Here is a 14,437-nt window from a genome sequence, read left to right as displayed (position 1 = left end):
TTACAAGTGGATGTTAAGTCAATTTAACAGTTTAACACACTGAAGTGAGAGAGTTTTGTCAGGCAAGCATACAAAAGGCCAGAAGATGGAGAGTGGGTGCTAATTAGCCGAGACCGATCTAAGCAAAAGTACAGATGTGAGGTGAGGGGCCGAATCATCTTTGACTTTTCCCACATAACATCCACTGGTTTACACTTGAGTTTGCAAAATTGTTCTCTCACAAAACACCAAACAGTTGAGTTTTAGTGCCAGACGTGCTCCGAAAAAGAATCCATGAATAATTTAGTGCTTGGGTAATATACAGACATGAAAAGAGGATTCGTTTGATACAGATCAGATTTTTACAGTCGTCATACAACGAGAGCGCAGAATGATTGAAGAATGCTCATTGCTGCAACAATGTCATATATATCTTTGTTTGGAAATTCGTGTCGGGATTCTTAATGTTTAGCTGGAGGGAACCAAATGCCTCCGAATTTGAATAATGACAAATTTTCTAACTTTTTTTTAATGTGCCAATGATGTTCCAACATGTCAAATGTAATTCAAAGCAGCATTAAAGCTTCAAGTAATGTATCCACATTAATTGCCTGCACTCAAATTATTTGCTCACAATTCTAAGTGTTTTGCAAAGCAGGAAGATAAAGCAGTAGCTAACTCAAGAGCAGCACAGAGCTGAAGCCCAGAGCACATTAGCTAATGTTAAAATATTCCAGAAAGTAGATAGCGAGAAGCCATTTCTTCTGAGGAGGGAATCAAAGACATAATCCTAGCATGAGAGTTCACCCACATCAGGAATGAAATCACGTCTCTGTTCTTCCAGATAAAAGGGCTTGATGCCCTGAAACTGTGGCTACTGAGCTTGAGAGTCAGTTGGACTTCAATAGTTCACTGGTTCTTTATTGTCATGTATACACAGCACAGTGAAATTCTTTTGCACAATCAACAAATGCACAGTCGCCATATTTTGGTGCCATTTACAATGAAAAAGTCCAAAGTCCGGTGCTTCCACATGCTGGGAGTACTGGAGTGCTCCTGATCCTGGGGAGCCCAGGTAAGCCCCAGGCAGCTGCAGGCTCGCGACCCGACCTCCCTCTCCTCGCCCGACCGCCTCTGTGACCCGGGGCGCCTCCTGCAGCCGACCTTGAGGGCACTGGTGGCAAAGCTGAACTTTGCGAGAGCTAAGGGTGGTACAGTGCATAGGTTTTGAAGTCAAGGAGAGTGACCGACGTGATGTTACTCCAGGCTGTGTTACCCTCTTGTGTCGTTTGCTGAACATCTTTTATCTTTTGCAATGCAGAGCTATTTTTCTTTCAGCAACTCCTACAAAGTTGACTATCTCCCACATTCTGAAAACAGCCCCTTGCTCTGGGCGGTGCAGCTGGCTGAGCTGCTGCCTCACACTTCCAGCGATCCTGACCACGGGTACTGTCTGTGCAGAATTTGCACGTTCTACCTGTGACTGCGTGGGCTTTGGTTTTTCACCACGTCCCAAGGACGTGAGGTTTGGTAGGTTAGTTGGCCACTGTAAACTGCCCCAAGTATGTACGCGAGTGGTGGACTCTCGGGAGACGATGAACACGTGGGGAGAATAGCACAAGACAGTAAATGTGGAGACACAATGTACTGCAGATGCTGGACCCTTGAGTACTGGAGAAGCTCCCAGCATGCCGCGCAAGGCCTGCATGGAGGAAATCACTGTGCTGGCCCCTGCTCGTCCCATGCAGCTGAATGCAAGACCTGGCAGACTGCAGCCTGCATGGAGGGAGGCCACCGAGCTCCCTGCTTGTCCCCCTGTAGAGCAGAGGGCAGGAGGATGGAGTCAGTGACAATGATAAGCCAAATAGCCTAATTCACTCCTCTCACTTATGAACTTATGGATTCAATGGGCGAGGAGCAAGGCTGGTTGGAGAAGGAACCGAGGTCTGGCCTGCAAGGTCAGCTGCAGGAGATAGACCCAAAATGCTGGAGTAACTCAGCGAGACAGGCAGCGTCTCTGGAGAGAAGGAATGGGTGACGTTTCGGGTCGAGACCCTTCTGAAGAACGGTCTCGATCTGAAACGTCACCCATTCCTTCTATCCAGGGACGCTGCCTGACCCGCTGAGTTACTCCAGCATTTTGTGTCTATCTTCAGTTTAAACCAGCATCTGCAATTTCTTCCTCCACATTTCAGCTGCAGGCAGTGCCCCTGGGGCACAAAGGTGGATGGGCAAGGAGAGTGCCGTGGCGTCCAGGTAAGGTGATGGCTGGAGGCTTGCAGCAGCCTGGGACTTGCATGGGTTGGGCACTGCTCACAAGAGCTGGAGCAAGGATTGGACTTTTGAAAATGGCGACAAAACATGTTGCCTCTTGCATGCAAGCTCAGCAGACTATTTCTGTACACTTTGCTAATCGGGGATGTGCTTAGGTATGGCAATACTTTACTGGACCGTATGTAAGAAAATAATTTCACAGTGCGTTTGCACACGTGACAATAAAAGCGCTATTTAACTGTTGAACCACTGAACTCATTGGTCAGGCAGTATCTGGAAATGGATGGGTGACTTTCTGATCGGGACCCTTCACAGTGGATAGTAGATGTGTTACCATGCTGCCTAAAGGTTGCATACAAGAACCAGGGGCACGTCAATAGCTCCTAGTCGACCTCACCCTGTGGTCACTCATTGATTGGCTGTCGTGTCCCATATGCAGTTGGCAAAGCAGGCTGCCACGGAATGATGACAATGCCACATTAAGTACAATACTGGCCGCCAATCTACATCTGCAACCCAATGGTATGAACAGTGAATTTTCCAATTTCCGTGTATCCCTTTACCTCCTGTGTTCCCTTCGCTACATTTCTCCTTCCGGCACATCTCCCATTTTGGTCCCTTTCCCATTGCCCTTCTCTCCTTCACACCTTTTTGCTCCCCCTCCTGGTTCCATTCACCGGTACTACCCACCCATTTCACCCACCGAAGCGGCAGGCGACAGACAGTCCGTCAATGGGCTGGCATTGAGCTGGGCACTTTCCACAAGGTTCATTCATGTTGCCATCCTGCACTGGCTGCATTTCATGACCTGCCACTGATAAACTGTACCACAAAATCTATCAAAGACATGCCTGCAACCATAACCACTCAAACACTGCTTTAAGCAGAAATGTGGGAATGGTAAGCTTTGGCTGAATTGCTGCTGTCATAATCCAATGTCAGCAGATTATGACTGATGATGCCACGTCCAATTGACACTGGCATATTAATCTTCCATTTGTTTCACTAGTATCAGGACTCTGACGCATATCAATTAATTTAGGCTCTCTCAAGCAAAATATGTATGTGCAAAATATGTCGAATGCAGCACTAATCCAGGGCAGATTGGTGTTAACCCTGTCCACACTGGGGCCTACAAGAAATAAATAAACTGATCAGCAACTGTAGAGGAAGTGCAAAGAGTGTGAAGCGGATGCTTATGGTCAAAAGGCCATAAGGAATAGGAGCAGAATTAGGCCATTCGGCCCATCAAGGCTACTCCGCCAATCAATCATGGCTGATCTATCTCTCCCTCCATTCTCCTGCCTTCTCCCCATAACCTCTGACACCTGTATTAATCAAGAATCTATCTATCTCTGCCTTAAAAATATCCACTGACTTGGCCTCCACAGCCTTCTGTGGCAAAGAATTCCACAGATTCACCACCCTCTGACTAAAGAAAGGGAAGATCAGTTGTACGTGAAGGGAGGAATCATTTTCTTCTGTGCTGTAAAAGTCCCTGCTTTTTAATTCTTCCTGTCAACGTGCCCATTCCAAGGCTGTGGAATGTAGATGCTATGAGACACTCTAAGCCACGTGCCCGTTCCAAGGCTGTGGAATGTAGATGCTATGAGACACTCTAAGCCACGAGACCGTTCTAAGTACACACTATGAGACACAATTAAGCATGTGCCACTTACGAAAAGGAGCTACGGTGACAACTGCAACATCCCTCCTGCAACGTTCCCATCATTTAACCCTCTTAAGGCCTCAAGACGTGAGGGGCCAGCTCTCACAGAACCATGAACAATGCAGCACATCAACAGGCCCTTCAGCCCACAGTGTCTGTGCAAACACGATGCCGGGTTAAACTAATCTCATCTGCCTGCACGTGATCCTTAACCCTCCATTCCCTGCATATCATGTGCCTATCCAAAAGCCACTTAAAAGCCTCTTAAATTAAATCTACAGCACAAAGCAGGCCATTCAGCCCATCTAGTGTAACGTGCTATTTGGACTTCCTTCTCTCACTCTATTTCCCTCATCAGCTTTCTCTCGCAGTAATTTATTCCCTTGCCCTGAACCGCTCAGACAGTTCCTCATTCTGACCATTGTGTAGTTCATTTGCAGCACAGCCAATCTCACAAAAAGCCCAGGTACAGAAATACTTTTTCACCACAATCGTCCAATAGTTATTTTGAATTTGCATTTCCCTTGCAAGGCTTTAAAATAGATCTCACTTCACCACTTCAGATTGCTTCCAGTTATTGTGGCTGCCTTCACTTTGAATAAGAATTAATGGTCTTGAAATGTTTAGAAAATGTTATCACATTTGGCGCAATCAAGCATAATCATGTCACTCTGTTTTATCATTAAATCAGACACATAAGCTCAATTGATTCATTTATACAATTCGATCAAACTATAATTAAATATATCAGGTACATAAAAAATGCACTCTTTCCTTAATAAAATGCTGCCAGTAAATTGTTTTGGTTACATAATAGTATTTTGGCCTCAGCCACATACAAATTTTCTGTGATATTGCATTAAGGTCAATGGTATACATATTACTGGGGACAGAGTTGTACGAATACAGATTCGTGCTGGTAAATTCAAACTCATTCTTGTGCTAATATTTACGAGTTATCCAATGATTTGAATTATGATGTGAATAGCACAAGAAATTTAATGGGAATTTAGTTTTAAAGGGAAATCGAACTTAAGGATAGATTTAAGTGGTGACTTTGAAATAAGAGGAACAAGGTGAATCTTTACACTTCTTCCCGCCCTGTCCCCAGCAAAAAGTCTATCCCCTACTCCCAATTCCTCCATCTGCGCCCGGGATGAGGTGTTTCACATTAGGGCATCAGAGATGTCCTCATTCTTCAGGAAACAGGGCTTCCCCTCTCCCATTATAGATGAGGCTCTCACTAGGGCATCCTCTATATCCCGCAGCTCCGCTCTTGCTCCCCCTCCCCCCATTCGTAACAAGGACAGAATCCCCCTTGTCCTCACCTTCCACCCCACCAGCCAGCGTATCCAACAGATCATCCTCCAACATTTCCGTCACCTTCAACAGGACCCCACTACTGGCCACATCTTCCCATCCCCTCCCCTTTCAGCGTTCCGCAGAGACCGTTCCCTCCATAACTCCCTGGTCCACTCGTCCCTTCCTACCAAAACCACCCCCTCCCCGGGCACTTTCCCCTGCAACCGCACGAGATGCAACACCTGTCCCCCCTCAACTCCATCCAAGGACCCAAACAGTCTTTCCAGGTGAGACAGAGGTTCACCTGCACCTCCTCCAACCTCATCTATTGTATCCGCTGCTCTAGATGTCAACTGCTTTACATCGGCGAAACCAAACGCAGGCTTGGCGATCGTTTCGCTCAACACCTGCGCTCGGTCCGCCTTAACCAACCTGATCTCCTGGTGGCTGAGCACTTCAACTCCCCCTCCCACTCCCAGTCTGACCTTTCTGTCATGGTCCTCCTCCAGTGCCATAGTGAGGCCCACTGGAAATTGGAGGAACAGCACCTCATTTGTTTGCTTGGGCAGCTTGCAGCCCAGTGGTATGAACATTGACTTCTCCAACTTTAGATAGTTCCTCTGTCCCTCCCTTCCCCTCCTCCTTCCCAGTTCTACTTCTATCTTCCTGTCTCCACCTATATCCTTCCTTTGTCCCGCCCCCTGACATCAGTCTGAAGAAGGGTCTCGACCCGAAACGTCACCCATTCTTTCTCTCCTGAGATGCTGCCTGACCTGCTGAGTTACTCCAGCATTTTGTGAATAAATACCTTCGATTTGCAATATTTCGCATTCTTTGCATAACTGACACCAAGCTCAAGATAGAAACAAAATGCTGGGGCAACTCAGCGGGACAGGCAGCATCTCTGGAGCGAAGGAATGGGTGATGCTTTGGGTTGAGACCATTCTCGACCTGAAACATCATCCATTCCTTCTATCCAGAGATGGTGCCTTCCTGTTGAGTTACTCCAGCATTTTGTGCCTATCTTCAGTGTAAACCAGCATCTGCAGTTCTTTCCTACACAACCCCAGGCTTAGTTTGGAAGTATTTCGTGTTAATCTGCACAAAAGTTTCAGGGTGAGCTTTGAACAGTCATTAAGTAACATTCCCCACTTTGCCCCCCCCACCCTCACCCTATTCACACCCCATCTCCCCCTTTAGCTGGAGGGAGGGTGTCAGGACTGGCAGATTAATGTTCAGTGTTCTTTTATTTGTACATGAGAACATGAGCAGGAGTGAGCCATCTGACTCTTTGAACCTGCTCCGCTGTTCATCTGGATCACGACTGATAATCTTTCTCAGTGCATTTTCCTCCACTAACCACATATCCTTCGATTCCCTCGATATCCCAAAATCTATCGATCTCTATATTGAATGAATTGAACAACTGTCTTCAGAGACATCCCAGGGTAGAGAAGTGCAAAGACTCAAAACCCACTGAGTGAAGACATTTCATTTAGTTTCTGTCCAGTGGCCAACCCCAATTTCTCCAATGTGCTCCTGAGTCTGGACTCCTAGCCAAGGGAAACACTCTACCTGTATCCAGCCTGTTACATCCCTTACGTTTCAATGAACGTCCTCTATTTCTTCTAAAGTCTTGAGAATACAGGCCGATGGTCTACTTAATCTTTCCTCATACCTGCCCCCCCCCCTCCCCCGAAAGCAGTTTAGACAATATGTGCTGTTCACACTCCATGACAAGTATATCCATTCTTTGGTAAGGAATGTAAAACTGAACATAATGCTCCATTTCTTTTCTCCCCAAGTTTCCATACAATTTCCTTAAGTCATTTTTACTAGATTTTGACTGAAAATCTAAACACCGCAGATGATGGAAATCTGGAATAAAAGCAGCAAATGCTGGGAGCACTCAGCAGGCCAGGAAAAAAGAGAATTAGAACCAATGTTTCAGCTTGAAGACCCTTCCTCCTGTACTCAAACCCACTCATATTAAAGACCAACATACCATTTGCCTTTTTAATCATTTTCTGCATCAACGAGTTGGCTTTCAGTGACTTGCGTAAAAGTGCACCCAGATATCTTTGAACATCGTCACTACCCAATCTCCCACCACTTAAAAATTGCTCTGGTTTTCTGCTATGAGCACCTAAGTGGATGACCTCATAGTTTTCCAGAACCAGAATCCAGAATCAGAAGGGTCTCAACCCGAAACGTCACCTATTCCTTTTCTCCAGAGAAGCTGCCTGACCTGCTGAGTTGCCCCAGCATTTTGTGTCTATCTTTGGTGTAAACCAGCATCTGCAGTTCCTTCTTATACAAAGCAACACCCTTCCATCCTTCCATCCTTCACACCCACACATCCAGCAACCAATAATCTTTAAACCACTTAAAAAAACAAGGAACAGCACAGTCCATGAACACGCCCTTGGGCCCACCATGTGTGTGCTGACCATGGTTCCAATCTGAATCTGCCTGCACATGGTCAGTATCACTCTAATCTCCGTCTGTTCCTGTTGTAAGTATAATGTTTCAACTACAACTTAAACACTATGATAAGATGATTACCACTTTCTGTGAAAAAGCAATTATTTACTGAAACCATTGCTAATAGCCCTCTAGTTTTAGGATTATATTTTATTTTTCTTGGTTTCACCCTGCTTTGCAATAAATGCCCAGTGGCTCTGTTCGATGACTTTGTTCCCAAACACACTGTTCCCTTCCTAGTAATGTTATTATTACATTGACCCAAGGTTTGTTTTGCTTTTTTTTAACATTACTTAATTCTCATTCAGTTTTATTTGTTCTTCAACCTCTATTTTAACTTATCTCATTAATTAATTAACATTTTCTTCCCAATGGAGACACAAGAGTCTGCTGGTTAAACTAAGTGTGTCAGGCAGCACCTGTGAGGATAATGGATAGACCAGACATCCAGGGTAGAGAAATGTCTAGTCCATTTTCCTCACAGATGCTACCTGACCAGCTCAATTCCTTCAGCAGATTTTTCAAACTGTATTTCCCTCTAGTTATTTTTTGTCCTGACGGATGCAACTAGTTTCAACAAAGTATGGATGCATGGTGCAGATCAGCAATGATATAGTCAATGGCAAAAGATGGTGGATGGGCTGAATGGCCTCCACCTGTTTCTCTGTCATTGTCCCAACTTGACCTTCTACGTAGCTAATAGGGATTTTGCACAATTTAAGTTGTGATTTGTTCTATTCAGTTTAAAACGCCTTAACTTTGAGACATAATGTACAGTGCAAAAAAACTCAGTTGGAACTATTGGCCATTTATCTTACTCACCTCTCCACTTGACTTGCATAACTGTTATCATAGGTATCATAGCTTTGGTCATCATAGTCTCCTCCATAGCCATCATCATAACCCTGGAGAGATAGCAATACATCAACTCATCAAAATATTGTCATCTACAAGGTAGTCACAAAATACTTGCTCCATTCTCTCTTCACGGATGGAAAGATTATTGGCTCAATTCTAAACACAGCAGGAATTAATATGTCCTTTATGCAAATAAAATTGGAAGCTATTGATGATATGGAGAATGGAGATGAGGAGGAATTTCTTTAGCCAGAGGGTGGTGAATCTGTGGGATTCATTGCCACGGACAGCTGTGGAGGACAAGCCATTGGGTATTTTTAAAGCGAAGATTGATAAGTTCTTGATTAGTAATAGTATCAAAAGTTACAGGGGGAAGGCAGGAGAATGTGGTTCAGAGGGAAAAATAGATCAGCCATGATCCAATGGTGGAGCAGACTCAATAGACCGAATGGCCTAATTCTGCTCCTTTCTTATGATATGATGTATGTGTTAGTGAGTGAGTGCCATGGTGTGATATTGCCACAATGATCATCAATTTATGAATATGCAATTTATAAGTTTTCATGATAACATCTTTGACCCTTTGGGGTAGATGTCATTGAGTTAGAAATCTATTTTTTTGCTAATTGCACACCATTATCCACTTAATGAAATATGTTGTTTCACAAAACCCATAAGGCATTTTTCCCCTTTATGAATTTTCTCTTAATGAACGATTTTCCAGGAACTATACCTCTTTCAAATATGAACCGATCCCTCTTCCTTCACAGTGAGTTCAAATATTAGAAAGGAAGAAATACAGCTAGACAAAAAGTTTATTCACTGCCCTTCATGAACTCAAGGTGCCATCAATGGTTCAATGGTTCATTATCACATGTACTGAGGTACAGTGAAATTCTTTTTTTGCGTACAGTTCAGTAAATTATTACCATGCATAGGTACAATCCCGGATTAAGTACAAAGTGGTTAGAAACAGCCCAGTGAGACCACGCTACAGCTGGCCATAAAGGCCCTTTGCAGCGGTCACCTCGATCTGGATCGTCCAGCGAACCATCGTCCCTCTCCTCGCCTGGCCACCAGTCAGCCTTTGTGATCTGGGGGTGCCTCTCCCAGCCAACTTTGAGGGCGCGGAAGATAGGGTCCCGGACCCCACTTCCTGTCCCTTTACTCTAGCATCCGCGGACATTGCCGACTCGGAACTCAGCCATAGTTACTCTGAGAATCTCTACAAACTGTGCAACACATTCAGCTGATGTGGATATACTGTAATAGTCACATCCAGTCTGATACTTGCTTCGAAATATAATAGGAGAGAAAAATTAAAGCAACTTTAGGAGATGGTGTGTACATTAATGTATTTACATTAAGCAACATTAATGGTACACTCACTCTGACCATGAATAGTATGTAATTAGGTATTGATTATTGGATGAGAGACAACACACATATTCATTAAATAGTTGCATTTCCTGAGCATTACTTTCTTGCATAGATTAGAGACTATTTTCCTTTTTAGAAACATAGAAACATAGAAAGTAGATACAAGAGTAGGCCATTCGGCCCTTTGAGCCAGCACCGCCATTCAATTTGGTCATGGCTGATCATTCAGAATCAGAACGGCACGGCGGCGCAGCGGTAGAGTTGCTGCCTTACAGCGAATGCAGCGCCGGAGACTCAGGTTCGATCCTGACTACGGGCGCCATCTGTACGGAGTTTGTACGTTCTCCCCATGACCTGCGTGGGTTTTCTCCGAGATCTTCGGTTTCCTCCCACACTCCAAAGACGTACAGGTATGTAGGTTAATTGACTGGGTAAATGTAATAATTGTCCCTTGTGTGTGTAGGATAGTGTTAATGTGCGGGGATCGCTGGGCGGCGCGGATTCGGTGGGCCGAAGGGCCTGTTTCCACGCTGTATCTCTAAATCTAAATCTAAATCTAGAACCCTGTACCTGCTTGCTCTGCATATCCCTCGATTCCGTTACCCCTTAGAACTATATCTAACTCTCTCTTGAAAACATCCAGTGAATTGGTCTCCACTGCCTTCTGTGGCAGAGAATTCCGCAGAGAATTTCTCAGGCCGAAATGGCCTACCCCTTATTCTTAAACAGTGACCCTTGGTTCTAGACTCCCCTAACATGGGGACCATTTTTCCTGTATCTAGCCTGTCTAATCCCTTAAGAATTTTATATGTTTCTATAAGACCCCCTCTCATGCTTCTAAATTCCAGCAAATATAAGCCCAGTCGATCCATTCTTTCCCAATATGTCAGTCCCGCCATCCCGGGAATTAACCTGGTGAACCTATGCTGCACTCCCTCAAGAGCAAGAATGTCCTTCCTCAAATTAGGAAACAGCTGGGTAAATGCGGTAAAAGTAAAAGATAAAAGACATTTGACTCCCTCCATCCTCCTCTCTGGTTCTCAGGGAGGGGCAGAGGCCGGGCTAGGGCACTTCCCTCCATGGCAGGTTTCCCTGTTCCATGGCAGGTGAGGCAGGCCTGCTGCAGGAGTATGGCCAGGGCTTGATAGTCCCTTCTGCCGCGTGGCCCCAAATGACTTTGTCAATGATGAAGTATTTCTGAAGACTAAGCATTGTTGTGATGTAGGGAGTGCAGCGTTGGTAACTTCTCTGTCCTCACAAACAGCAGTGTGATAGAAAAGTACAACACAGGAACAGGCCACTTGGCCCACAATGTCTAAGCTGCAATGTTGATCTGAGTTGATAAGAGTCTGAAGAAGGGTCTCGACCCGAAACGTCACCCATTCCTTCTCTCCAGAGATCCTGCCTGTCCCGCTGAGTTACTTTTGTGTCTATCTTATGTTGATCCGATAGTCAGTTTACATTTCAAAGGTTAAGAACTAAATACAGGGTCAAGACATTAAAGAGATCGTCCCGATCTTTTAAGGGGCAGTGCTCTGAGCTATGCAAATCTAAGTGCTGCAACCTCTGAGAGAGCAAAGAAGACCTGGGTTTAACGTCTTTACTGAGCTCTTACCCCCCTCCCCCTCAGCCTGGATCATGGACCCTCCGGCTGGGAAGTCAGGCTGAAACGCCACAAGAAACAGGAAAAAGTATCATTCATATTCACTTTTCAATAAAACTTCTTCTCGCACTCCTCCATTATGTTTCAGACTGTTGACAACATTTTTGGCAAGAGAATCATCTCCAGCCCAGACCTCTAAACAAGTTACATTAGTGCGCTCAGCCGATTACACTCTTCCTTCAATATATAATTAATTGATGTTGATGATACCTAATTATCGACAGTGCTCAACTGGCTAGGTTGTAACAGGATGGGATACTCAAACATAGTTTTCTACTCTGACATAGAAAGCAGAAAACTCTGGAGATACTCACCAAGTCAGTCAGCGTCTGTGGAGGGAGAAACAGAGTTACTGTAACATTTCAGATCAATGACTTTTCATCAATTCTGAGATAAAATATTAACTCTGTTTCTGCTGCAGATTTTCATCATCTGCAGGTTTATGCTCTTTGATTGATATATCACATGCTTGGTGCTAACCACTGGAGATACATCTATGGGTGGTTTTTTAGCCCCCTTTGACTTTGGGTGGCATGGTGGCGCAGCGGTAGAGTTGATGCCTTACTGCGCCAGAGACCAGGGTTCAATCCTGACTATCGGGTGCTTTCTGTAGGGGTTTGTACATTTTCCCTGTGACTGCTTTGGTTTTCTCCGGGTGCTCCAGTTTCCGCCCACATTCCAAAGACGTGCAGGTTTGTTGGTTAATTGGTGTTTGTAAATTGTCCCAAGTGCGTAGGATAGGACTAGTGTACAGATGATGGCTGGTCGGCGTGGACTCGTGGGGACGATGGACCTGTTTCCACGCTGTATCTCTCAAACAAGGAAGGACCTATCACTTTATCCAGATTCTGAAGCAGATACTCCCTGTCCCGATCTCTGTCCCAGGAAGAAATTCCCAGGTGGAGAGAGGAAAAGATTCAAAGATGTGCCCAAGTGTCACACTATCTACAGTCCCTCATGACAGAAACTACTCAGATCCGAGGTTCCCGGATTGATAGCAACTTCGGATGTCCTGAGTGGTTCTCAGTGCCATTGCAAGTTCTTCATTTAGAAACATAGAAAATAGGTGCAGGAGGAGGCCATTTGGCCCTTCGAGCCAGCACCGCCATTCATTGTGATCATGGCTGAACATCTACAATCAGTAACCTGTGCCTGCCTTCTCCCCATATCCCTTGATTCCACTTGCCCCTAGAGCTCTATCTAACTCTCTTTTAAATTCATCCAGTGAATTTGCCTCCACTGCCTTCTGTAGTAGAGAATTCCATTAAATTCACAACTCTTTGGGTGAAAAAGTTGCTTCTCACCTCAGTATAAAATGCCCTCCCCTTTATTCTTAGACTGTGTCCCCTGGTTCTAGACTCCCCCAAAATTGGGAAAAATTTTCCTGCATCTAGCTTGTCTAGTCCTTTTATGATTTTATACATCTCTATAAGATCCCTGCTCATCCTTCTAAACTCCAGTGAATACAAGCCTAGTCTTTCCAATCTTTCCTCATTTGACAGTCCCTCCATCCCAGGGATAATCCTCGTGAACCTACGCTGCTCTGCCTCAATAGTAAGGACATCCTTCCTCAAATTAAGATACCAAAACTGCACACAATACTCCAGATGTGGTCTCACCAGGGCCCTATACAACTCTTGGAATCCCTGCTATGGTTTCTTAATAATAATTTGATTTAGTTGATAACTGACTTTCAGCTCTATTCATTAACAGACAGTAGCAAAAGTGTACTGCATATATAAAAAGGTGATCTCATTTAAAGAGTGTTGCAGCTATAAATGTGAATACAGATGCTTTCTCGTGGCATATGTAACTAGTTATTACTGGATGTTTTCAAATTTTAATAAATTTATAAAACGTTTCGACTGAGATTAGTATCCGTTACTGAATAGAATATACAGTACCAGGGAAACAGTAATAAACAATAACAAAGTAAAAATGTTATGAGTTTGACTCTCCCTGGTGTACTAGGATGTTTAAACAGACGCAGCAGTTTTTGTTGAAATATACAAAAAATAAATGTTTCAACCTTTTAAAAGTACCTGCTGAATGTGACTTTTATGACATTTCTTTGTTCTTCAAAATCCATAGGCTTTGACTCCATTACCAAGATTTATTTTAAAATGAAATACCGTGGCAATATAGCGCAGAGAACAACGAAAATCTTCAGCCCAAACAATGATGGCAGCCAGGACATGCACCAATTTATGAGTTCATAAGTTCTAGGAGCAGAATTAGGCCATTTGGCCCATCAGGTCTACTCTGCCATTCAATCATGGCTGATCTATCTTTCCCTCTCAACCCCATTCTCCTGCCTTCTCCCCATAACCACTGACACCCTTACGAATCAAGAATCTGTCAATCTCCAACATAAAAATATCCATTGACGTCCTCTACAGCCGTCTGTGGCAATGAATTCCGCAGATACACCACCCTCTGACTAAAGAAATTCCTCCTCATCTCCTTTCTAAAGGTATGTCCCTTTTATTCTGAGGCTGTGGCCTCTGGTCCTAGACTCTCCCACTAGTGGAAACATCCTCTCCACATCCACTCTATCCAAGCCTTTCACTATTTGGTTAGTTTCAACTTGTCAGCTTCTTTAGTCCTGGGGATTATGCACATCTTCAGACAGAGTTCTGTACACCTGTAACCATTTAAATCCAGAAAAGGAACACCTATATAAGATGAACTTTCTCCAAATTTTAGTGTCAACTTTTCGCATGCTAAGTGAATTTACTCACAATTGCTGCAAACCACTAAGCTCCCACCAACTCGACTTCTCTGCAGCAACCCCATACATACTCTAAACTCAGAGAGCAATTTTGACC

General features: G+C 44.3%; 1 protein-coding gene across 8 annotated transcripts in view; it reads right to left on the bottom strand.

The window, feature by feature from the left end:
* The window catches only part of khdrbs2 (KH domain containing, RNA binding, signal transduction associated 2), a 337,966-nt gene that overhangs the window by 74,463 nt on the left and 249,066 nt on the right, over positions 1–14,437 (bottom strand). For all 8 annotated transcript variants that reach the window (XR_013547249.1, XR_013547247.1, XR_013547248.1 and 5 more), the window contains exon 7: positions 8,531–8,613. Coding sequence is in view for 4 of the 8 variants with exons in the window: in XM_078399014.1 (XP_078255140.1) it covers positions 8,531–8,613 (83 nt within the window). In the remaining 4 variants the exon portion in view is untranslated. The remainder of the gene's footprint in view (positions 1–8,530; positions 8,614–14,437) is intronic.

The sequence above is a fragment of the Rhinoraja longicauda genome, chromosome 5, assembly GCF_053455715.1.
Source record: "Rhinoraja longicauda isolate Sanriku21f chromosome 5, sRhiLon1.1, whole genome shotgun sequence".
NCBI lineage: Eukaryota > Metazoa > Chordata > Chondrichthyes > Rajiformes > Arhynchobatidae > Rhinoraja > Rhinoraja longicauda.
The sequence above is the reverse complement of the archived record's forward strand: the minus strand, read 5'-3'. Positions and strand labels throughout refer to the sequence as shown.